Here is a 26,730-nt window from a genome sequence, read left to right on the forward strand (position 1 = left end):
TTGTTAAGGTTTATTGGATAAATGTGCTGATTGTGTTCAGCCATCTTTGGATAGACTATACTGAAAATGCAGTGAACAAGAATACATAGCATAAGATACAAATGTAAGTTTTGTCATCGTAGAAGTTCTTGCATTGACCATTTCATCCTCAGTTTATTACAGATGAAATCTTTAAAAAATTGACTGCAACGTACCAAGATTCCAAATAAAAAAAATAAAATAATAAATCATAAAAATTAGCTGTGTCAACAAACGGGATCAATAAGGAATCATTATAATTTATAGGGTCTGAGTACCTAAGCGAATCAAGACAATGAAGTTGTTTAGGTTTCGAAGGAGTATATCATTAGCATACTGATGCAATAATCAGGTCAAGGCATCTGTTTACAAACCAATACATTCTTTTATTGCAGACGGCTGTACTTTTAAAATGGGAATTTATTTTTGGCTTTTTCTTCATCAAGACCTATATAAGATCGTTCAGTGAGCCCATCTGACACCTAAGCTTGCTGTCAAAATACATAATTGTGATATGACCTTACGTAGGCCTTGCTCTGCAAAAAATGAAATCCAACTTAATTTATTTAATATCATTATAATTTTTAGTTGTTATACACTTCCTAAAATATAGTTTAGTTCAATTTAAAATCTATACATTCTTTGGGCAAGGAATTCGAATCACAAATTTCCCCATCAACGGCAGGACGATGGACACGATAACGCCAATGTATGGAATAGGGTAGAAAATCACTAGGCACCTCACATTCATAAAATTGCTTGCATAGACCATAATAACGTTCACGCAACAGATGGGCCGAAGATTTTGGTTGACGATTGCGGGTGAATACACCCTTCTTATTGCCACCAACCCTAGTGAAAGCTTTAAAAAAAAAAAAAACAAATCATTATTAAATTTTCAAATTTTATATTAAAATCAAAGAACTTACCTTGTTCAGTCTTAAAATCGGCAAAATTCCACACAAACTCTCCGATAAACCAATTTTGTTTTATCAAATAATCGAATGCCTTGAAGTGTTGACCAAACAAGGCAATTTGATAATCCTCAGACCAAATGGTTTCGGGTAACTTAAATGAATAGTTATTAATATTTTTTATTAATATAGAATACTAGATTTCATCTATTTCTTACAGAATGCAATCCCTCCAATGTATCGGCTCCATATTCGGACATAAGTATTGGTCGTTTGTATTTCTTGTTCCAATTTATTGCCTCTGTTTTCACCGCAATTGAAATGGTATCCAAATGGCCAGCATTATGATACCAGGCATTGTAGCGATTGAAACTGATAATGTCCAGAAATTGGGCCTGGATAAAAAATCAAAAAGAAAATCAATATTAGCTGCAAAAAGCTTAGCATAAACAGCCAATCAGGGTTCTAACGATTATCGGTTTTAGTGTCGGTGAGACAAAGATTTTGGTTCAACGATCGTTATAACCAAGTTGCACTGTGTTTATTAAATATTGTCGTGTTAATGAATGTTAATTAAATTTGCATACCAATTTATCTTTACCAATTTCAACATTAATCGCTGCGGTCAATGGTCTGGTGAGGTCCAACGTTTTGACATATCTCATGATTTCTCTAAATAAAATAATTGATGATTAATTGATAAAATATTTGGTAAAATATTAAAATTTGTAAAAATATAAAACTATATTATGCCTTCAAGTTATTTTAGTTTCCAAACATCATGACAAACTTAAATTCCTTCAAACAAATAACATTTTTGCCATAGGTATAAAATAGAAACACTAAATTTATGTCAAATCCATTGGATCCTATGGCAAGACCTCCAAAAATAAGTAAAACATATTCGGCCTCATTAAGGTTGTCGTCGTCGTCGCAAAATGAAGTCGAGGCGACAATTATGATATTAGGATTGTCGTTTTTTGCCGATAACGACAAATTATTGCTATTATCATTGACGATGCAACAGTCGACGTGAAGTCGATTTTTGAGAATGTCTGTCGCCGTAAAAAATTGTGACGACATTGTATTTTTTAGTCGACGTTGATATTGTAACAACTTTGTTTTTGATATTTGACCATAAAAATGAAATGTTGGTTTCCAAATCGGAAAAAAACAGCCATGTTTGGCAAAGGGGTTTACCAAAGATCATGTTCCCACAAAGTATATATTCTTGATCAGCAAAAAATTCTATGTCGATTTAGCGATGTCCGTCCGTCTGTGGAAATCACTCTAGTACTCTAGAAGTAGGTTGATGAAATTTTACTCAAATGTGTATTATGTTTGCAGGTATTGGTATTGAAAATGGGTGATGTAGGTCCACGTTTTGGTATAGCCCCCATACAATAGTACCGGAAAGGTTTCAAATTTGATATTTGAAGTTCGTAATGGGTACTACAGCCTATGACAGAAAATTGTCTGTGCAGGTCCATGTCTTTGTATAGCCCCCATATAACTGTACCTCCCGATATTTGGTATTTTGATGAATTTAGAGACATTATTCACCGGAATTGTTTCAAATTTGGTGTTTGAAGTTCGTAATGAATACTACAGCCTAAGACAGAAAATTGTCTGTGCAGGTCCACGTCTTCGTATACCCCCCATATTCGGAATTTTGATGACATTATACACCGGAATTGTTCCAAATTTGGTGTCTGAATTTCGTATGAATACTACAGCCTACGACAGAAATCGTCTGTGCAGATTGAGGACTTTTCATTTTTTTTTTTTTGAAAAATTTCCAAAAATCGTTACAAATGGTGGAGGGTATTTAAAATCGGCCCGGCCGAACTTACAGCTTTTTTACTTATTCCGATACGTTTTTGGGATATGAAGGTCTAATTTTTGGGAATGTTCCCCAAAAGAATCTACATAAGCAAGTTGTCAAATGCTTAGGAAATATATCTGATGTTGTTGTAACAGCTTCATAAGTTTTGATTTCTGCTAATCGGTTTCTAACCCCAGAATAAATATGAATGTCATGCAGACCTGTCTGCCAGTCTTATCGTTCCAGAGGCTTTCTTCAATGTCCATGATCATCTCTAGATCATGTATGTCCTTCCCGACATGCGTGGTAAAGTTTTATACACCACATGATGGTTTGGATGACTCCGAAGTTAATTAAATTGAAACGGGATATGAAGCAAAATAGGCGAGATAGTTGAATTTATGAATAGGAGGAAATATTTGGTCACAGCGGTGCAGGGATCTAAGCTCAATACAAATTGCAGCCATGTATACACGCCCAATTAGGTTTAATTTTGGATCACACAATCAAGTCTATAGAGCTCCCATACATGTAGTTATTGAGATTTTCAAAAATGAGCAAGAAAGTATGTTGTTGTGAATATTTACCGAAAATATGGCTCCGATTGATTTTTCTGCGTCCTGGGCTCATTAGCGATAGACCACATTATTGCACTGGGATGATTGCGATCGCGGTGTATTAATTGCTCCAATGCTGATTTGTGATTATACAACAGATCTGCTCCAAAATAGCTGAAAGGAGAAGAGTCAATATTTAAAACACACCAAAAATCCAGTTAATTTTTAAGCCTCTTACTCCGTATTGACACTGGAACATTCATCAATGATCATGATGCCATTCTCATCGGCAAATTGCATAGACTCCTCCGAATAGGGATAATGCGAGGTACGATAGGCATTGGCTCCAATCCATTTCAGTAGATTAAAGTCACGCGTAAGCAAGGCATAATCCAAACCTTTACCTCTTAACTGTAGCCAATAAACATATTATTAATAATCTGCAAAACCCATATAATATTATTTACTCACATCCGAATCCTCATGACGACCAAAACCATGTAGGTAAACCTTCTGGCCATTCAACAAAAAACTACTTTCATCCCATTGGATTTTTCGTATGCCCACTTTCATACGATAAACATCGATGAGGGATTCATCTGTGGCTGAATGCAAATAGATTTCCAATGTGTAAAGATAACCATAGACAGGATTCATGAGATATGGCCACCATAAAATGGGATTTTTCACCCTTAGAGTTCCATTGAATGTCCGGCCCTTACACATCTCATGGACGACAATTTCATCGGCCGCCCTCAGTTGTAAATGTAAATAATACGATTGAAAATCAGGCGATTCTGTTACTTCGTTGCAGTCCACTCCAGCTATTGTCACTTTAAAATCTATTATTCCAATATTTCCAGAAATTCGGTCAGCTTCTTTTTCTCCACTGGCTTCATCATCCTCATCGTCATTGGAATCCACGACAACATCTGTTGTTATGTGGATATCTTGAATATAGACCTTGGGTGTGGTGTATAATACCACGGAACGATGTATCCCAGCATAGTTAAAGAAATCGAATGTATAGGTCTGAAAGGTCTTATTGCCAGCATCGGTCAAAAGTTGCACCACTTCTCCCTGTGGTACCGTTGATCGCGTCAGAGTATTGTTGCAGAGAACTGTCAGTCGATTTTGAGCACCAAATCTGAGATGATCCGTAATTTCTACTTCAAATGGCAAATGACCGATGTCATGACGAACGACTTCTACACCGTTGAGCCACTGCGAGAGAAATAAGAGATTAAGATTTTTCAAGCAACTTTTACCCACAACCGAAAATCAATGCCCAGATTAGACTGGGTTTTTAGGAAATTCGTACTAATAGGATACGAAAAGTACAAAAATATACTGAACATTTAATACTTTGTAGTATTGGACAAACGGAATGAGCTAGAATTCTGAAATTTAGAATGAGAGTCACTGATAGAGTGCAGGATAGTTGTATCAAAGGGTTTTTGGAAATTGGAACTTTAAGGTTGCAAAAAGTTCTAAAATGGTACTAAACTTTTAAAACGGTACCATTTGGTATTATGTGAACATATAAAGCTAAAATCTTCAAATTTGGTTGAGAGTCAAGGTTGGAGAGCAAGTTTGATATATAATGGCTGCAATTTTCAAATTTAGTATTGGGGTCCCTGTTGGTAGTAAGTTTGTGAAAAAGAGGTGGTTTATAAATGTGTGCTACGATTGCACAAAAAGTACTTAATAGTACTATATTTGTTACAATTTAGTATTGGGTGAACAGATAGTGCCCGAAATCTGAAATTTGGTATTAAGGTTGCTGTTCATGTATAGCCTGGACATATGAAGATGGTTTTGGAAATGTGTACTATAATTGTAGGAAAATTACTGAATGGTACTATATTTGGTATTTGGTGAAAATAAAATTCTGAAATTTGATATTTAGATTACTGGTGGTATCTGTGTTTGAGATTTGGCGGTGGTTTAGAAATCCTATATTTGTACGAAAAGTATTAAATAGAACTAAATTAGGTATTGGGTGAAGGAAATGGGACTGGAATTCTTAAATTTAATATGAAAGTCACTGTTAATGTCTGTGGTTAAAATATGGAGGTGTACTATAATTGTACGAAATGGACTAAATACAAAATTTTCTGAAATTTGACTTTTAGATTACTGATGGCATCTGTGTTTGAGATTTGGGGTTTGTTTTGAAAATACGTCCTATATTTGCATGAAAAGTACTAAATGGTACTAAATTTGGTACTGGGTGAAGGGATAGGCTGGAATTCTCAAATTTGATATTGTAGTCTCTGTTGGTATCTGGAACTGAGATATGGCGGTGGTTTGGATATATGTACTATAATTGTACGAAAAGTACTAAATTTGGTATTAGCTGAAATTCTGAAATTGGATATGGAGTTGGTTTTGAAAATGTGTGCTATAATTGTACTAAATGGTAATAAATGGAATTGAGATATGGAGGTGGTTGGGATATATCTATCTATATCTATAAAAGAGGAAAATGTTTGTATGTTTGTTTGTTTGTTTGTTTGTAATTTATGGACTCGAAAACCGCTGAACAGATTTTCCTGAAAATTTGCATGTATACTGCAACATCGCCTGAAAGTAACATAGGCTATATACATTTTTGAAATTCCACTTGGAAGTGGAGATATAGCATCAGAATCGGAGGTACCTCCCAAAAATTTAGATTTTGTATGCAAATATCTTTTGATCGATTACAGATACAGTCTTCAAATTTGGAATGCGTAACGGAATTTGGAACAAAAGTAAATCTGCCAAATTATATTGTAATCGGTTCAGATTTGGATATAGCTCCCATATATATTTTCGGCCGATTTCATGCATTTGATGCACCAAACATGCTATGTATCCCAAATTTCAATGAAATTTGAAACGTGTGATGGATTTTATCTAAAAAATTGATTTCCCAAATTATATTGAAATCGGTTCAGATTTGGATATAGCTTCCATATATTTTTTCGACCGATTTCGTTCATTTGATGCCCCAAACACGATATGAATGTTCGATTCTAATGAAATTTTTAATGTTTAACGGGATTTGATCCGAAAATAAATTTATCAAATTATATTGAAATCGGTTTAGATTTGGATATAGCTCCCATATACATTTTCGGCGGATTTCATGTATTTGGTGCACCAACACGATATGTATGTCCAATTTTAATGAAATTTAAAATATGTAACGAAATTGGGAGTAAAAATGAATTTGTCAAATTATATTGAAATCGGTTCAGATTTGGATATAGCTCCCATATATATCTTCAACCGATTTCGTTTATTTGATGCACCAAACACGATATGTATGTTCGATTCCAATGAAATTGGGAATGTGTGACGGGATTTTGATTAGAAAATAAATTAGTCAAATTATATAAAAATCGGTTCAGATTTGGATATAGCTCCCATATATATTTTCGACCGATTTCATGTATTTTATGCCCCAAACACGATATGTATGTTCGAGTCCAAAGAAATTTGGAATATGTGATGGGATTTTGATTAGAAAATAAATTAGTCAAATTATATAAAAATCGGTTCAGATTTGGATATAGCTCCCATATATATTTTCCGCCGATTTCACATGCACAAAACACGATATGTATTTCCGATTCCAATGAAATTCGCCATGAGTGACTAAATTTGGTACAAAAATAAATTTGACGAATTATATTCAAATTCGCTCAGATTTGATTATAGCTCCCATATATATTCTCGGTCGATTTCACATATTTGATGCATCCAAAGCGAGAGAGACGAAATCTGGCACCAGAAAAAATTGCCAAATTATATTGAAATCGGTTGAGGTTTGAGTATAGCTAACATATATATTTCGGCCGACTTCATACATATTATGTACAAACCCGATATATATGACCGATTCCAATGAATAATTTGGTTACAATAAAAAATGTGATAAATTAATTGGAAATAAGTTAAGATTTGGATATAGCTCCCATATATATATTCTCGGCCGATTTCACATATTTGACGCACCAATTTCAATGAAATATGAAAGTTGTGACGGAATTTGGTGTAAAATTAATTTTTTAAAATTATATTTAAATCAGATCAGATTGGGATATGATTTTAATAAGAACCATTGACCCACAACGCCTTAGGCTAACACTAAAAAACAACACAACAATTGATTTGAAATACGCTTAATACGGGGAAGTATGTTGCTACCTCGAATTCACTGATTGGTATTTGCTATGAAATAAATAAATCCGAAGGACAAACCCTTCGTGTATGCATGTCATGTTACTGATGTTCTAATGCTTTTGTTTATTAACGCATTAAAGTAGTGCAATATTTTTTTTTTAATTTTTAAATTTGTTTTTTTTTTTTTTATCCAACATATATTTGTAAATAAAATTTTGAATGCATATAAAATCAAAAGGGGTAGCGAAGCGCACCGGGTTCAGCTAGTGTACTATAATTGTACGAAAAGTACTAAATTTGGTATTAGGTGAAGGAATACAGCTGAAATTGGATATGGAGGTGGTTTTGAAAATGTGTACTATAATTGTACTAAATGGAAATAAATTTGGTAGTGGGAGAAGTTGAAGAGCTGGAATCCTCAAATTTGATATTAAAGTCTCTGTTGATGTCAAGGATTGAGATATGGGACGGTTTTGCAAATGTTACTACTCATTTTACGAGAAGTATTATATGTTACTAAATTTGGTATTGTGTGAATGTATAGAGCTGGCATCTCAACATTTGATATTGGGATTTCTGTTGGTGTGTAGTGATTTTTTGGTGGTTTTGCAAATGTGTACAGCAATAGTTCGAATAGAACTAAATGGTAATAATTTGATCACTTTTGGTGCCTATGATAGAGAGATGTAGATCGTTTGGCATTAACTGTTACTTAATTCGTTATTGGTATTTGGCTATTTGGTACTTTTCTTACCTTTTAGTACGAGTTTTCAAATCTACCGCCAAGTATCAACCAAACTGGTGATCCTAATACTAAATTTTAGACGTCCAACGGAAATTCTTTACCCAAATATGAAATTTTGTACCATAAGTACTTTTTACTACGTACTACCAAAACCACCTCCAATCACCAACAGTGGTCCTAATGTCAATTTTCAGATTTTAAGCAGTATCCTTTCAAGCAATATCAAGTTTATTACCTTTCGAACGTTTGATGAACATATTTCCAAACCTAACTCTTAACCATATCCACCAGATAGACCCCAATACCAACATTTTAAATTTCCAGATCAATCCGTTCAATCAAAACCAATTTGTACCAAATTAAGCACCAGTACAGTTGTTACACTTAGCACACATTTCTAAAAACACCTACTTTTATCGATACTACTTCTTAAACATACATTTTATACCAAATATCAAGATTTTAGCTGTATCCGTTCACAAAAATACCAAACGGTATGAAATTTAATACTTTTAATGCATTTATAGTCCGTAATTCCAAAAAACCCAGCCTCATCTCTCCCCTACCCATCAACATACAAACACATGCAACATTTTAAGATAGCTTCGTCTGGTTGTTGATGAATCAGTCAGTCACTCATTTTTTACTATTTTATACTAACAACAAATTAAGTACCACTAGGTACTTTTCGTTCACGTAAGTATTCATTGCCAACATCACTTCATATTTCAACCATATACACCAATATCGAACATAATTCACATTTAAGTGCCATTTAGTAACGTTCGTATATCTAGGGTACGCATTTCTAAAACCACCTCCATATCTCAACACTGCACACCAATTCTGATCCCCCACACCAAAATTCAGAAATCTAACTCTATCCGTACAGTCAGTACTAAATTTTGTATCATTTATTACCTTTTGTACTCTTGTAGTTCTTATTTTTAAAAATAATTTCAAATTTGAAGACTCCAGCTCTATGGGTTCAGCTAAAATCCAATTTGTACCATATGAAGTACACATAAGTACGAATTTCCAAAAGTTCCTACATAACCCAATTCTATACTCCAACATCAATCTTAATTCTGTTCGCCCAAATAAAAATCGTACCGAATTGAGCACCATATAGTACACATAAGTACAAATTTCCATAACTATTTAGGTAGTTTCAATAAAGTTTCAACAATTCAATAAAAATCTTATTTCGAATTCTAAGAACTCTTAAGGGTGAAATACATAAAGGGCTTATCTGGCTGGTTTAAGTCATCGGCTGGCTTCTTCGTAGATGAACAAAGGAGTTTTAGGTTGACCTAGTTCGATTTTGGCCCTAGACTCCTTTGTTCATTTCCGAAGAAGCCAGCCACATAAGCGCTTTATGTATTCCCAGCTTTACAGTTCTCCCAAAATCTAAATTTTCTAAATAAAGGAGGTAAAGTAATTTCAAATAAGCATTCTCGTCTCTGTATTTTCTGTAATTGACCTTGTCAAATTTTACTGCATAGAAAACAGGTTCCCATCTCTGATTTGTGTATGTACAATGAATTTATAGATATACATTTTGACAATGAGATGTTGTCAGATGAATAATTTTGAAAAAAAAAATGTAAACATAAGATTGTATGACCTTACCTTCTTAATTTTACCATGATTGTACAAAATTTAGTACCACTTGGTACACATAAGTAGGGTTTTTCAAAACTTACTATATATTCCAATCCTACATTAAAATAGTAATCTTATTTCTAAATTTAAAGATTCCAACACTATTGATTTACCCAAATCGAAATTGTACTAAATTTTGTACTATGTAATTATTTTCTTGCACATAAGTAACAATTTCGAAAACTACCTCCATATTCCAATCCTACTTCCACTAGTAATCTTTATTTCAAATTTCAAGATTCCAGCTCCGTCAAGTCCGCTCCATTCAAGGCGTACCAAATTTAGTGCCCTTTAGTACTTTTTGTTTACATGAGTGCACACTTCCAAAACTACCTCCTTATGTCGACCCCAATCCTCAACCTTGATTCCCATTCCAAATTATAAGTTTTTAACTCCAACCATTCACATCATACGAAGTGGTACCAAATGTAGAACGTTTTAGTACTTTTCGTATCCTTTAATGAGAATTTCTAAAACTTCTTTGGTACACCATCATACATTCCATCAGTGGCCCTCATTCCCATTTCCATTCCATTTAGTACCTTTAAGTACTTTTTGTTCTAGTACGATTTTTTTAAAACTCAGTCCTATCTGACAACTTTGGACCAAGAGTGACCTTCACCGAAAATTTCATGATTCTACATTCTTCATCAGCGTAAAATGCCGTCTGTCTGTTGTAATAACGCCATATTTCGAAAAAATTGACGTAGAAGGCCAAAATTTTGTACACATCTGTATTTTGTTAGTAGGCAGGTTATGTTTGTAAATGTGGCCATGGCGGTAAACGTTTCCCTATAACCCCCGCATAGATTACATTTTCTAACAGATGACACGTGTATCGGTGTTTCGAAAGTAGAATTTCATAACAAATAAGGACCAAAAAGGCACCTTTGTTAGCTCGCTTGAGGCTTAAAATTTAACCAAAATAATACTTATATAGTTATCTCCAATTTTAGAAATTTTGGACCTGAAGTAGAGATCCGTTCTATCATTTCTTCGTACGAGATATTGTCTTGGTAAAAATATTGATGCCATCAGCAAGAATACCAGAGCAGAATACCAAGCCAAAGACTATATGATGATTTTAATAACCATATAATGGCTTAAATGACTCTCACAGAAACCTCTAGCACGTGGTTTTGTTTTTCAAAATCCTAACAAGAACCAGGGGAGGTAACAGAAGAAGATCTCTACCATATTTATAACAACTCTTGTGTTGAAAATATTAAGATGTACCAAGTCTGAACGGAATTGGATGTTAATTTCGCGTTTATGAGATTCATAATATTCAAAATTTTGTGGGGGAGGTACCAGAGAGATCCGTTCTATCCTTTCTTCATACGAGATCTTGTCTTGGTATAAATATTGAGATGTACGAAGAAGACATTCGAACTCTCATTTCAGATTTTATTAAAGTTATATTTTTTCAAAATTTTGACCCTTTGTGTGGGAGGTACCAGAAGGAGTGGTCATTTCACTTTTTATGAGCTTCATGGTTATTCAAAATTTTGAAACGTTGTGGGTTAGTTACCGATGGTCCGATATATTCCATATTCACACATGATCATGTGTTGATATAAATATTGGGATGTGCGATATTTTAACGGATCAGATGTTTATTTCCTATGTTATAAGAGTTATATTTATTCAAAAATTTGACCCTTTGAGCGGGAGGTGCATGTTGGAATAGGCCGAGTTGCACAAAACTGAATGATATTTTCTTATTTTTTACTGTAAAATATTTTCTGGAATTTTTCGACCTTTTGTGGGGGAGGTACTACTAGGAGTGAACCGATATTGCCCATCTCCAAACTCGATATAAGTTTCAAAAAAAAAAATATTACGATGTACCAAGTTTGGATCAATTCGGATTCTCCCTTCGAGAGTTATTGTGCACACCAGCCAGACATACCGACTGACGCACACCTCTAAATCGACTCCAAATGTCCTGAAACGGACTTGGCCCAAAGAGATCTAGGGTCTAAAACCGTTATTCCGATGAGACGCTTTTCAGCCGTATCAAATGATTAATTGATTAATGAATAGTACAAAATGGTACCAAGCTTTTATTGAACGATAGATACATCTTTGGAACTTCGAAAGGTTGGGATTTTGAAATACATAGAGTAAGTACTAAGAGGTTTAAAACGGCAGCTCAAAGTTCTTGAACGGTGGTAAGAGCTACAACTTATAAATGCAAGAAAATGCCTCTGGGTGTTGCTTGGTACTTGGAAATCCGTAAGGATACGAAGACAGGGTACAAAATTGTACAGTATTTTTTAATGATCTATGAGGTCAATATCGTTGAAAATTTAAATTTTTGTTAAAATAATTGGAATCGCTTTTGAAAGGGTATCAAAAGTACATATGGACCCAAAAGGTACAGTATTGTAACTAAGCGAGATTTTTAAATATATATGATACGACTATATATGAATTATATGATCTTGATGAACCTTAACTGTAATATGCCATTCTTTAAACTCCTATTGTGGTTTTGGGTTTAAGATTTTAAAAATCCTATTTGTAATTTAAATCCGTTATTTACAATTAACCCCACTGGAATTTCTTTATTTACATCATGAACGTCCGATGATTCAGTAAGTTTTTTTGTTTACGTTGAAATATTTATAATTATAAAACAAATTAAAAAAAGCTAAAAACACTTGTTTCTTTGTTTTCTAACAAACAGAAGGCAGGTAACCCAATACGTAATGAAATTCAAATATCTGAACTTACCACAATTGCCGAATAATGTACACTGCCAAAGCGGAGCCAAACACGTTTGTCCAGCGACCAATCGTGAGAAACGAAAAACTTCCTTTCATACCAGACAACACCTAAGTGGTCCCTAAGTGATTCATCGGTGGTCAGGTCATTATAACTTGCTGGCACTGGCATTGCCAGGGTGGGTTTTATCTGCAATCCAAATGGCAGAAGGTTAACACCCCTCTTTAGAATCCACTGATAACACTCAACTTGCCTTATCCAAATCCGTTGCATACCATTTCTCCACCAAGCCTTTGGTGGAGTCATTGTAGCCACCTTTTAGAAAACGCCATATACCATCCAAGGATCTGATATCTCGTGATTCCGATTCGAAGGGATACAATAGACCCTGCGTGGATGGCGGATCTTTTTTAATCACCGTCTTAGCACTATTTAATTTGCCGGCAATACCGGAATCCACAAATAGTACCGCAATGCACAAATAATACCACAACATCGCGTCGAAGAATTGGAAGCGGAATTTGTAAATAAATTAATTTGAACTCGTTTATTTCTATAAATTTTAGCGTTAATGTTTTTAGGTTTTTTTGCTATAGTCACATAATTTGATATTTTATTGCCGACTACGAACTAAACCAAACAATGACTTCTGTTAGACTGACTGACTTGCTGACTGACTGTTTGAGTTATTATGCATATGATTCCTACACCTTATCTCTGCAAAAGAGTACTATGTATACCAACAGCAACAACCCCTGCACTTCCGCTCCACCCTTCTGCAATTTATTGAATACCCCTTTCCATCACGTAATTCTGTGTGAGATTTTTTTTTTCGAGATTTTGCCATAGTGTGCAAAGCATGCGCTACAGAAATTTATAGGTTGCGGTGGGTTTGTCATTATGAATGCTACATTTAATAAGTGCAAAAAGTTTTAGATTCGGTTCGTACTTGTTATATCCTCAATCATGGCTGAAAAGAAAACATCTGATGAAAACAGGGTAGAGATTCAATCTTCGGGTGATTTCAATTTAAAACTACAAAATCACGGTGAAATATGTAGGTGAATGTGGTTAAGATCTGAATACTGTAAAGCGTTTCATACCTTTATGAGGAGTCTATACCGAGTTTCTCATGTGTTTCTGCCAAGAGATTTCCTACCCGGATGCCATCAGCCCGAATATCACCAAGACAAAGACTATATGATGATTTTATTAACCATATAATGGCTTAGATGACTTTCACAGAAACCTCTAGCACGTGGTTTTGTTTTTCAAAATCTTGAACAAGAACCAGGGGAGGTACCAGAAGAAGATCTGTACCATATTTATAACAACTCTTGTTGAAAATATTGAGATGTACCAAGTCTGAATGGAATTGGATGTTAATTTCGCTTTTATGAGATTCATGAATATTCAAAATTTTGTGGGGGAGGTACCAGAAGGAGTGGACAGATATATTCCATCTTCGAACCAGATCTTGGGTTAATAATAATATGGTGATGAAGACAATCCCACTCTTATATCAAATTTTAAAAGTGTATAATTTTTCAAAAATTTGGCCTTTTTGCAGATTGGGATTGCAAAGTTGGAGCAAAATAGGATGATCCTTTCTTTTTCTCTGCAATAAAATATTTTCTTTAAAAATTTTGACCCTTTGTGGGGGAGGTATCAGAAGGAGTGCATCGATATTGCCCATCTGCGAACTCGATCTACGTTTGATATGGATACTCCCTTCGAGAGCCAGATAGACACTCTTCGAACAATCCTGCTCGCGATCAAGTTTCGCTCCGGGAACGATGTGGGTGGCTAGTGAGTTTTACAATTTACCAGACGTTTCGGATGTCAAATGGTCCTGTACAACCGGTTGATCTTCCCTGTCCCAATCACTTACCCTGGGATCAGTAGGGTTAAAAAGACGGAGCTCATCACGCTCATTCGTTAGTCCCGCCGCCTTTATTAGAACATAAAGTCTTATTTTTAGCAAATATATATTGAGCGGCTGCAGTTTTGATGAAGTCTCCGAAAACCTATCTGCTACCCGAACGTCAGAAGACGTTTTTGGACAGATGGTCTGGGTTATCAAGTTACTTCATTTTTCAGACTTACCTGGTATTCAGGTGGGGGCTTCCTTATTTGCTGTGCAAAATTTCGATCTGATCTAATTCTCGCCATCCATTACCTAAGATGGAAACTCACAACTCTTAAAGGCTACTAAAAGTAACCTGATGTCTGGAAAAAAATCTGGTTCACAGTTTTTAACAGGCGAGATATACTTGACTGCGCCCTCATACATTCCATGTACTGGTAACTAGAGACTATGCTGCTCCGAAAGCGAGAAAATAAACAAATACAAACATATATACACTGAAGTGACCCTGGCCGAATCGTAGAACCCGCCGCCATTGAATTGTCTACCAGATTTCGGGTCTTTTGATGACTTTGATCTAATTTTTAAAGAGAATCAGCTATAGAATCGCAATACCTCATCTCGATATTTGCAGAAATTTTTAAATTCGAAAATTGCCTTTCTGCAATACTTCCCAAAATGATTATTTTTAAGATGTGAAAAAATTTAAGCGACGCAAACCAGGCACAATTCAGCATAATCTTTTTTCGAAATTCCCTAAGTTGCATTTCTCTCAGATTTCGAAAACAAAAACGTGCATTTCGCTACAATTGAGTACAAATCAGCACAACTCTCCTTTTTTGGAATTCAAATTAAATTGCTTTATCGGCGGAAACTTATGACCACCCCACCGAAATATTTGTTCTCTTTTTTATTTGCTTTTAGTGAGGCATTTCCAAGTCGACTTCGCCCATCCCATTTTACTGTGTTTACATTTCGAATAGCTTGTTTATACAAAAAACACCGGGGTTGCTTGTTGCTTTGTCTTATCAAAGGGGAAATGTGCCGGTATTCGGGGTATGGGGAGAACTACCTGATTGTTGGTAAACACATTTTCTTTATCGTTGGAGTTGCGAAGCATAAAATCAGCTGTTAAAGTTCTATTGATTTCTTTGTTTCGAGATGCTCTCTCGAAACAGTGGAACCTTCAAAAAAAAAACTAACTAATTGGATTTTCTCACAATTGAATTCTTCTTGTTTTTGTAAATTTCTTAACATTTGGAGAAAGCTATTTTATTGTTTTTGACCCACTGTCTACAGACTGCAAGATTGTCAGTGCGTCCGCCAATATTGTAATGACCATAAACAAAGTGATAAACGGCAAAAGTTCATTTGCATGTAATTTTTTAATTGCCGTTTATGCTGATAATTTCGCATATGCAAGTGATGTTTGCGGCGCTGCGATTGAATAGCATTTGACATTTTGTGAGAATTAACACCGCCTCACTAAGCATTGACAATTAAATTACTCAATACGATACTGACTGACAATAATTATGCAGCTACAAAATAAAACAAAAGTAAATATCATTGACTAAACTTCGAGATACCATTGGCAGTGGGATTAGACTGTCCCAAAAAAATGGATGTACATACAGGGTGAGATAAAAAAACTGCAACAAAGTCAATTGCCACATTTTTTACATTTTTTGTTTTAAATTTTAATAATAGGAAATAGCATCAAACTTTAAAATAAGTTTAAATTTGTTCGAATTGGTCACTTTTGGCACGAATTATGGCTTTCAAATGGCCAGTGAAACCGTCACACGCTGCCCGAATGTTGCTCTGCGGTATTTTGGCCCATTCCCGGCGAAGCGCTTGCTTGAGGTGATCGACACATTGATATTTTTTACTGCCAATCTTTCCAAAATACTCCAGATACAATAGTCCATCAGATAGGTATCCGGAGATTGTGCGCTGGAAGCGAGGAACCTCATTTTGTAACCATTCATGGTGCTGAGTCCTGTTGGAATGTCCAAGGTCTGCGCCCAAAATGTTTGCGTGCCCAAGGCTTTAATACACCCTCCAGAATATTTTCGCGATAATACTCGGCATTTATTCTGATGTCACGGTCGATTAATACGAGCGAAGAGCGATCATCGGCTGTTATAGCGGCCCACACCATCACCATGGCCGGCGCTTGAGTTCTGGTGGTCAAGCGAAGGTGCACAATTTCAGCTGACCTCTTCTGCAAGTAAACACGATAATTTTGTTTGTTTACAAACTGCTGAACAACGAATGTTTTCTCATCGGAGAAAATCAAATTCGGCAGTTCACCACTTTTGGCCAAGCGAAGCAACTCTTTAGCTCATTTGAGTCTATTTTCTTTGTGTTGCAGAGTAAGTTTTTTGCACTTTTTGGAATTTCAATTGCTTTACCCAGAGCTTATTTTTCAATATTTGGCGTATGGAATATTCCAATATGTTCAGCTTACGAGCCATTTTTCGGCCATTGCGACGCGGGTTTCGATCAAGTCGCTTCTTTACTTTTCGAACTATTTCTGCTGATGTTGCTGTTTTCTTCCGTCCACTTCCTTGACGTCGGGCTACGCCACCAGTATCACGGTAACGAGCGATGGTACGAGACACAAAAGGTTGATTCACATTTAAATGCTGGAGTGGTCTAATGATAGCCACTTGTGGTTTTCCAGCCATAATAACTTTTTTCGTGAAAATTCTCACCGAAATGCTTTTGTACGCTTGTAAGCACTATAATGAGCCGTCACTGGCATAATTTTGAAAGCTGTCGGACTACTGGCTTAGAAATAACTGCAGTCTGAAGTTGGTTGCAGTTTTTTCATCTCACCCGAATAGAGCTATATCCAAATCTGAACCGACATGCAGAAAATTTGTCGAATGCAATTCTGAGCTCTATTTGATATATTTCTCCTAATATCGTTGTTACGGAGAGTATATTACGGCTGTGGAGAACAAATGTAACAAATCTGATAAACAATATATATGGGTGCTATAGCTATATCTGAACAGATTTCCACCAAATTTGATATACTTATTTCTAGCCTCGATTTGGTCGTAAGTTTCAAACACAACATAACGCAAATCGGACGAAGATAATCATGGGAGCTATATCTAAATTTTGACCGATTATATCCAATTTCAAAAGGGTTCGCCCTTGGGCCTACTAAACGATTTGTGCAAAATATTATATCGATCGTGAAATAAAACCGACCTGTACTTTGTTTACAAAGATACATGCGCAGACGGACGGACAATTGGACAGACATGTACAAATCGACTTAGACTGTAATTTTATGCAGCTAATTAAAAGGAACTATGAGTGAAACTCGTTTAAAGCTAGATTATTTTCAATTTTGCTTGTGGCCATTCCAGATTTATTTTCTCAAAATAACAAAAATCTAAAATTTGGTATTCTTGGTCCTAACTAAATTTACCATTATTTTCGTTTTATATTCGAAAAACTCAGTCCGGTCGACTTAAAAATATTTATACCCTACACCAAATAGAGGTGAGGGTATTATGTCTTTGTGCATTTGAGATCCATAGTTCCTTATGGCGATCAGCATAGAATCACATTTTGTGTCGATTTATGAATGTCCGTCCGTCTGTCCATACATTTTTGTAAACAAAATGCAGGTCGCATTTATGATTGGATTGAGATGAAATTTTCTAAATAACATTTGTTTTGATCAAGAACGAACCCTACTGAAATTATTGACAATCGGTCCAAATTTAGATATAGTACCCACATATATATCTTCCTCCGATTTTAGGTTTCTTGTTTCTTGATTCTTTGCTACATCCCACCGAATTCAGCCTACAAGTATATGCTTCAAATTTGGTGAAAATCGGTTCAGATATAGCTGTGGCTCCCATATATATATGTGTCATCCTATTTTAGATTTTTGTACACCAAATGGCTAATATCAGTCCAAATGGTGTGAACTTTGGCACTTTCGGTTGAATTTAGTATAGAAATAAATACTTTAAATTTGGTGGAAATCGGTTCAGATATAGCTAAAACTCCAATATATATGTTTCATCTGATTTGGTGTTTAAGTCCCTCACATTCGCAATATACACCCCACAGCCCAGCAAAGCATGATTCAAATTTTATCAAGATCGGTTCAGATTTGGATATAGCTCCCCTATATATCTTCGTCCGATTTTAGGTTTCTTGTGCACCAAACGGCTAATTTATCCCAAAGTGAGTGAAATGTTACGGATTCACTCAAGAAGTGAATACTTAAAATTTGGTGAAAATCGCTTCAGATATAGCTATAGCTCGAATATATATGTTTCATCCGATTTGGTGTTTAAATCTCCAACTTTCGGAATATGCACTCTACCATAATCATATTTTGTACGAGACATCCCATAGAGCTCAGAAATGCCAAATATAAACCTTTCTTTTACGAGAGCTCTACTAAATATACATAGTAGTGTAGGGTATCATATAGTCGGGCTGCCCGACTATTGAGCTTTCCTTACTTTGAGTTTATAATTGATATCAATATTTAAATATTGTAATATAATTTCAAACTTCTTGTGTTGTTAAAAATTATAAGAAAATTGTTCAGAATTAGTTATTAGCACTTCATATAAAATAGTCATGCATTTTGCATATAACTCAAAATTAAAATTAAACACTCTGACCATTTCAATATAAAAAATAGTTTATATTTGCTATTTCCATTCACTATTTTCTATACGTATGTACATAAAAGACACATATAACCGTTTTTTATACATAATAAAATATAAATACGTTTTTTTAAATATACTTACATACGACTATAAAAAATTTCAATAACTTAGATTAATACATTTTCTTTAGAAAATACTAACGAAATAGGCATACAAAAAATGCAATGGAAAGTTTAGAACAAAATTTCACTTAGAGAGCGACTGGCAGTAATGGGCTCTCGAGCTGAAGGCGGCGATTATAAATCGGCATCGTCATGTTTGGCATTACGCGATGGGCCAACATCGGCAATATAGGTGAAGAGATCTTCGGGGAAATTGCACTGATCCACTTCACGGCCTAAGGCAAAGTAACGTTTGCGCAGCAGATGGGCCACGGCTTTGGGCTGGCGGTTGCGGGTGAAGACGCCTTTCTTGTTGCCACCGACACGTGTAACGGCTAAAACATAAAAGGGAACAATTTAGTTATGCTTTTGAGGGTACTACAAAACTTACTTTGAGCCGTTTTAAAATCGGCAAAATTCCACACAAATTCTCCTATAAACCATGGCTGTTTCCTCAGGGTGTCGAATGCTTTGAAATGTCGTGAAAACAATTCCGTTTGATATTCCTCCGACCAAACATAGGCGGGGAGCTAAAAAATTTAATATAACATAATAGGGCATCTAGAGATTTTTTGAAATATTTTTTTAATTACCAAATGCAATCCCTCCACTGTATCGGCACCATATTCCGACATTATAACCGGTTTATTGTGCTTTTTGTGCCAATTTGTAGCCTCATCTATTACCCGTTTGGTAATCATATCCAATCGTCCGGGATTGCTGTACCAACCGTTGTAGCGATTAAAACTAATTACATCTAAGAATTTGGCCTGAAATGGAAAAAAATTGTTTCAAAAATGTTTTGATATTTTTATGGGACTTTTTCTTACAGCTTTATCGTCATTTGAAGACACGGCAATGGCAGCAGTCACTGGTCTCGAAGGATCCAGTTCCCGGGTATGATTGGCTACATATCTGGAAAAAAAGGAAAAATTAAACTTAGTAAGATTGAATAAAAATAACTCATAGGCCAATATTATGACTGTCTGAGGCTTTCCGATATAAAAACATTTTTTAATAGGTCATTCTTTCATCCCTCCATTTCATTCGAACTGAAGAATGAGACCTCTCACAATCTATGACCCAAGCAATGCCAATAAGTTGGGAATACTTACTGGAAATATGATCCTGCATTCAATTGATTTGTTCGGGGCTCATTGGCAATTGACCACATGACAACACTGGGATGATTACGATCTCTATGTATAAGTTGTTCCATGGATGATTTGTGCTTATCCAACAGTTCTTGCTTGAAGTTTCTGAAATAAAAGGGAAGTATATTTTAAAAAAGTGTTCCTTTTCAATTTCACTTTTAATTTAAGGGGGTTGGAGTAGAATGTTTTGGAAGTTGTCATTTTGTTTGTAACTCCTCCAAATACACATGTTGGATCCTACAAAGTATGTATATTCTGGATCAGTGTAAAATTCTATGTCGATTTAGCGATGCCTGTCTGTCAGTCTGTGGTCATCACGCTATCTTTCGAACGAATTCAGACAGAAGGCTAAAATTTTGCACACATTTGAATTTAGCTAGTAGGCAGGATAAGTTTTAAATGAGTTCACGTTTGTCCACATTTTCGTATAGCCCCCATATAACTGAACCTCCCTATATTCGGTATTTTGATGACTTTAGCGATATTATTCGCCAAAATTCGTACTTGAAAATTTTAATAAATGCTTCAGCCTATGACAAAAAAAATGTCTATGCAGGTGCATATCTGCCTATAGCCCACCTATAACTGTACCTCTATATATTCTGTATTTTGATGAATGATGACTTTATGAGCGACATTATTCGCCAAAATTGTTTCAAATTTCTTATTTGAAAATCTTATTAGGTACTTCAGCCTATGACAAAAAATTACATATACACGTCCGCGTCTTCGTATAAAGATACCTCCCGATATTCGGTATTTTGATGATTATAGCGACTTTATTCACTGGAATTGTATTTGAATTTCGAAATCGGTACAGCCTATGAGTTATTAAGTTGTATTTTTCGACGGATTTTCAAGTTCCTTCCAAATTATGGAGGATATTAACAGTTCGGCAAATTGCCCTTTTTCTTGGTTTTTATACCCTATACCATACTGTGGTCAGGGTATTATGTATTTGTGCATTTGTTTGTAAAATGGAGAAGGGACAAGATAGACCCATAGTTCCTTTTGATGATCTGCACTGAATTGCATTGTGAGTCGATTTATGCATTTCCGTCCGCCTGTTTGCAAACTAATTACATGTCACATTTATTGTCTGATTCTGTCCTTTGGACACACTATTATTCTTTAGAAATTTAGATATCGATCCCATATATATATTTATCTGATTACAATTTTGTTGTGCAGCAAATGGGTAAAATTCCTCCAAATTGGATGTGTTTGTGCAAATCCGACCAAATTCACCCTAGAAATAAGTACTTCAAATTTGGAGAAAATCGGTTCAATCGAAAATCGATCTCGGTTCATTTGGCTATAGCCCCCATATATATGTTTCTTCCTATTTGTTGTTTTAAGTCCCTCACACGCGTAATATCCACTAGAATGACTTTTTATAGGAAATAACTTATGGAGCTCAAAAAAACTTTTGTCAAATTTTATCGAGATCGGTTCAGATTTGGATATAGCTCCCATTTATACTTTTATCCGATTTCAGGTTTATTGTGCGCCAAATGTCTGATATCAGCCCAAATGGACTGAATCTTGGCACTTTAGTTGAAATTCAGCCCAGAAACAAGTACTTCAAATGTTTGCGAAAATCGGTTCAAATATTACTATAGCTCCCATATATATTTCATCCGATTTGGTGTTAAAGTCCCTCACATGCCTAATATGCACTCCACAACAATGATATTTGATACCGGACATCAGATGCAGCTCGAAAATTTCTCTGCCAAATTTTATCGAGGTCGGTTCAGATTTTTATATAGCTTCGATACATATCTACATCCGATTTTACGGTTACTGTTCACCATGTACGAAATAGCAGCCCAAATTAGATAGATTTTGTTCATATTCAATCGAATTTTTCCATTTGGTGAAACTCGGAAACAGCCTCCGTCAAATTTGTTGAAAATCGATTCGGAGTTGGGTATAGTTTAGAAATTTGTGATTTCTCTAATGCCATGGTACCCATTCTAATAAGGTACATGGTTGGGGTATATATCTGTCGAAACACCGACTTCAACTTTCAAACGGTTTATGAACTACTATAAACCGAAGACCTTTGAGTCCTTTTATATTTTGTAAAATAAAAAGCAATCTACGCTTCATATATCCTAGACCCAAACAACTTACTCTGTATCAACACTGGGACACTCGTCAATAATCATGATACCATTTTCATCGGCAAATTGCATTGATTCCTCCGAATATGGATAATGTGAGGTACGATAGGCATTGGCACCAATCCATTTCAGCAAATTAAAATCTCTTGTCATCAAGGCCAAATCCAAACCCTTGCCACGTATCTACAAATAAAAAGAAAATAATTTCAATCCAAATTCCAATCAGCAATCCCCCTCGGACTTACATCCGAATCTTCATGCCGCCCGAAACCACGGAAATACACCGGTCGACCATTGATCATAAACGATGTATTGTTCCAACTTAAGGTACGTATGCCAACTTTCTGGCGATAGACATCAAGCAATTCATTATTTTCACCATGTAGGAATATTTCCAATTGATATAGGTAGCCGGGATCGGGATGCATTAGATATGGCCACCAGGGCAGAACTTTTTGTACTTCCAGGACTCCCTTCAAATCGCTATTGGATGTTTCATTGGCCACAATGGCACCGTCTTTGTTGCGCAGCTGAACACGTACATAGAGATTGTTAACTGCCTCATTGGCCGCTGTGCCATTCGCCTTGACTTTGTAATAAACGAAACCAACTGAAAGGAAGAAGAGAAAAATTTATTGAAGAAATTGGCATAGACATTTGTAAGTTAATGGCCAGCCAGAGAACTAGTCCCCAAGGGATGAAGGTATGATTAGGAAGGACTATTCAGAACAGGACACAGATTGTGTGGGGACGATTCCAAAATATATTCCTCTGTTGAAAATTTTCTGTACGATGGTTCTCTACCCACGATTTGAAAATGCGGCCAAGACTCTCAAAAAGCTAAAATCAGGTTGTACCTATAAATAGGCTCTACTCCGCAAAATTTACCCCCTTAGAAACCAAGATGCCAAATAAGGGCCAAATCAATTGAAAAGACACCGGAAATAGGCGAAATCAGGGGATACATTTATATGAGAGTTATACCGATATGAGGACTTTTATTGATCATATTTTGCAATGATGGTTTCTTCTTACTAAGAATTTAAATTATCAAAAGTTACCAAAATTTGTATAAACAAGTAAAAAGCATTAAGTTCGGCCGGGCCGAACTTTTAATACCCTCCACCATTGGGTAAAGAAAGCATTTTTTTATAAAAGTATCTGAATTCTAACGTGTTTCACTTTAAACTACAAATATCTGTTAGACCGTTTGGATAATGCTGTTAAACGTTTCAAAACATAAAGTGGGTGAGGCCGTTATATGGGGGCCATACAAAAACGGGAACCTCTATAGACAATTTTATACTTCAAGGATTGTCATCTACCAAATCTTCTTAAATACCAAATTTGAAACAATTTCGTGGGCAAATATGATTTGGATTATCAGAATACCGAATATCGGCGGGTATCGTTATATGTGCGCTATAGGAAAACGTGGACCCCTAAAGATTCAATGTTTTGCCACCGGAGTTAGAATCCATTATGAACTACAAACACAAATTTTTAGACAAATCCGTGGAAAAATGTGGCAAAAATCATCAAAATACTGAATATTCGGAGGTAACATTATGTGGGGCAATACGAAGACGTGGACCTATACATACTATATTCCGCCACCGGAGCTAGAATCTAATACGAACTACAAATACCAATTTTTAAACAAATTCGTGAATAATGTGACAAAAATCATCAAAATACCGAATATCTGGAGGTACCGTTATATGGGGGCTATACAAAAACGTGGACCTATATATACAATATTTCGTCACCGAAGCTAGAACCCATTATGACCAAAAAATACCAATTTGTAGACAGGTGCGTGAAAAAATGTGCCAAAAATCGTCAAAATACCGAATATTGGGAGTTAGAGTTATATGGAGGCTATACAAAAACGTGGACCTATACCTACAATGTTTCGCCATCGGAGCTAGATCCCATTATGACCAAAAAATACCATTTTGTAGACAAATCCGTGAAAAAATGTGGCAAAAATCGTCAAAATACCGAATATCGAGAGGTACCGCTATATGGCGGCTATACCAAAATGACCGATATATCTCATTTTCAATACCAATCATCCTCCGTCGAAAAATACCATTTAAATAAAAACCGTAATATACGAGCTATACCACGAGCAAATACGACCTATGTAGACAATTCTCTCGCGGGGGATAAAGTTCTCAGAAGCAACTCCTTGTGTGGATTTTGAGACAATTCCATTGAAAAATATGGCTAAAATCATCAAACTACCGAATATCGGGAGGTGCCATGTAACATGATTAAAGTACAGCAAAATATTCGAAGCTTTTTGTGTATGATTAAGGCAATATACATATAATCGGTCCCAAAAAACTTTACCCGGGGAACTCAATTTTTTTTTTTTTTTGAGATTTTGATCTACTAACTTCTACTTAGAATTTCCCACCACCAAGATTGGCTGTTGCATAGAGCAATTTAACCATAAATCATCCTTAAAACGAACAAAATGGGTGTTCTGTTCAAAAAGTTCAAAAAAGGAAAATTGTTTTAGTCATTGGCCGACTATTATTTGTGGGAAGTGTTAAAGCTCATGTCTATACAGACGTGCCCGCTCCAATTCACGCACTGAAAAACAACATTGAAGCATTTATTAAAAATTATACTAGTCGGATGGAGCATTGGGGCGAAGTCGCGGTCTACATATGGACTATAAATTCAAATAAATATTTCGTGCGTTTTTCTGATATTTTTGTTTTTTTTTTATTTTTTTTATATATAGCTTTTAAAAAACCACCCTATATATTTTCACTTGCGCATAACTAACTAAAAGGTTGACATACAAAGCAATTTGAAAAAAGAAAATGTCATGCTTACCATTATTGTCCTTTGCCAGATCGGTGGTAATTTCCATTTCCTCAATATATGTTAGGGGTGTTGTATATAAATGCACAGAGCGGTGGATACCGGCATAATTAAAGAAATCAAATGTATAAGTTTGTACTATGGCAACACCATCATCTCTGCAAATAATTATGAAAAAATATAAAAAAAATAATTTCCAACAAATAAAGCAAACACTTACCTTGAAACCTCTGTAATTTTCCCCTGAGGTACTGTGGTTTGTATCAAGGCATTATCACACATAACGGTTATGCGATTCTCTTCACCATATTTGACTAAATTCGTTATTTCTGCCTCAAAGGGCAGATGGCCCATCTCATGGCGCACAGCCATTTCACCGTTTACATACTGGGGATTACAAATGAGATGAAGAACATTTTTTTAAGAATCCTTTTTTAAAATACTCACCACAAATGCCTCATAGTGTACGCTTCCAAAACGCAACCACACTCTCTGCTTGTTGGCCCATGATCGCGGCACAAAAAATTTCCGATCATACCACACGGTACCAACATGATCACGCAAATCATTTTGTGTTGTAATGTCATTGTAACTAGCCGGCACCGGCATTGGTATCGTATCCTGTACCCGACTCAAGTCGTCCAGAAACCATTTGTCACGAACTCCCTGCGTTGGATTGGTGGGATCGGATTTAACAAAATTCCACAGGCCATCTAGCGAACGCACCTCGCGCGTTTCTGACTCTCTTGGATATAGCATACCGACAGTTGGTGAAATTTCTCTATTCAATATTACCAGTGCTATGGCATAGTGAATACAAAATCCAATAAGGCCCATGGCGATTAGTGATAAGGCTGGAAAGAGAAAAGTGAAAGAATGGTAGAATTAGATGATCAAAAGAAGATAGTTAAGAGTATCATTATGTTAATGTTAATAATTCAGTGAAATCAATTTTCATTTTGCAATCAAATTACAAAAGCTAAAATAGGTCCGCTCTGTATCAAAATATTATTCTCTTTTTTATCGCCCAGCAGATTGCAGTCATAAACCCATAATGTAAAAGACTACTTTTGTATTACCAGTAGGTACAAAATATTGGGTTATTTTTTTTAAAGATCACAGCGAATGAAATTACTTCTCTCATTACCAAGTAATGGGTAAAGACGACCCACTATAAACCCGCAAAGATTGCAAGATAGTCGATGTTTAGTGACCAAATAACACTATTCGACACATTTCGGGTAATGGTGTGAGGATGGGTAATTCCAAGTAGAAGTTATTAGTGTT

At 35.5% G+C, this 26,730-nt stretch overlaps 2 protein-coding genes across 4 annotated transcripts in view; both read right to left on the reverse strand.

Annotated features, from left to right (window-relative positions):
• Positions 1–564: 564 nt before the first annotated feature.
• LOC101887506 (beta-glucuronidase) lies at positions 565–13,300 on the reverse strand. Its single transcript, XM_005183537.4, has 9 exons — positions 12,881–13,300; positions 12,637–12,816; positions 3,786–4,538; positions 3,553–3,725; positions 3,345–3,488; positions 1,520–1,604; positions 1,151–1,327; positions 948–1,086; positions 565–880 (listed from the first exon to the last, which is right to left on the reverse strand). The coding sequence occupies exons 1-9, from the start codon at positions 13,121–13,123 to the stop codon at positions 633–635; spliced, it is 2,142 nt and encodes a 713-aa protein (XP_005183594.1). The 5' UTR covers positions 13,124–13,300; the 3' UTR covers positions 565–632.
• A 5,869-nt stretch (positions 13,301–19,169) lies between these two features.
• LOC101887338 (beta-glucuronidase) overlaps positions 19,170–26,730 on the reverse strand; it is a 35,754-nt gene continuing 28,193 nt past the window's right edge. For 2 of the 3 annotated variants that reach the window (XM_011294242.3, XM_059128448.1), the window contains exons 2-11: positions 25,891–26,297; positions 25,664–25,830; positions 25,456–25,601; positions 22,848–23,212; positions 22,613–22,785; positions 20,435–20,578; positions 20,150–20,234; positions 19,913–20,089; positions 19,711–19,849; positions 19,170–19,654 (exon numbers count right to left, since the gene is read on the reverse strand). In XM_011294242.3, coding sequence (XP_011292544.1) covers positions 19,455–19,654; positions 19,711–19,849; positions 19,913–20,089; positions 20,150–20,234; positions 20,435–20,578; positions 22,613–22,785; positions 22,848–23,212; positions 25,456–25,601; positions 25,664–25,830; positions 25,891–26,280 — 1,986 coding nt within the window. In that variant the 5' untranslated portion in view covers positions 26,281–26,297 and the 3' untranslated portion in view covers positions 19,170–19,454. The remainder of the gene's footprint in view (positions 19,655–19,710; positions 19,850–19,912; positions 20,090–20,149; positions 20,235–20,434; positions 20,579–22,612; positions 22,786–22,847; positions 23,213–25,455; positions 25,602–25,663; positions 25,831–25,890; positions 26,298–26,730) is intronic. The other variant, XM_005183536.4, reaches the window with a different exon arrangement.

Source organism: Musca domestica, unplaced genomic scaffold (genome assembly GCF_030504385.1).
Source record: "Musca domestica strain aabys unplaced genomic scaffold, Musca_domestica.polishedcontigs.V.1.1 50, whole genome shotgun sequence".
NCBI lineage: Eukaryota > Metazoa > Arthropoda > Insecta > Diptera > Muscidae > Musca > Musca domestica.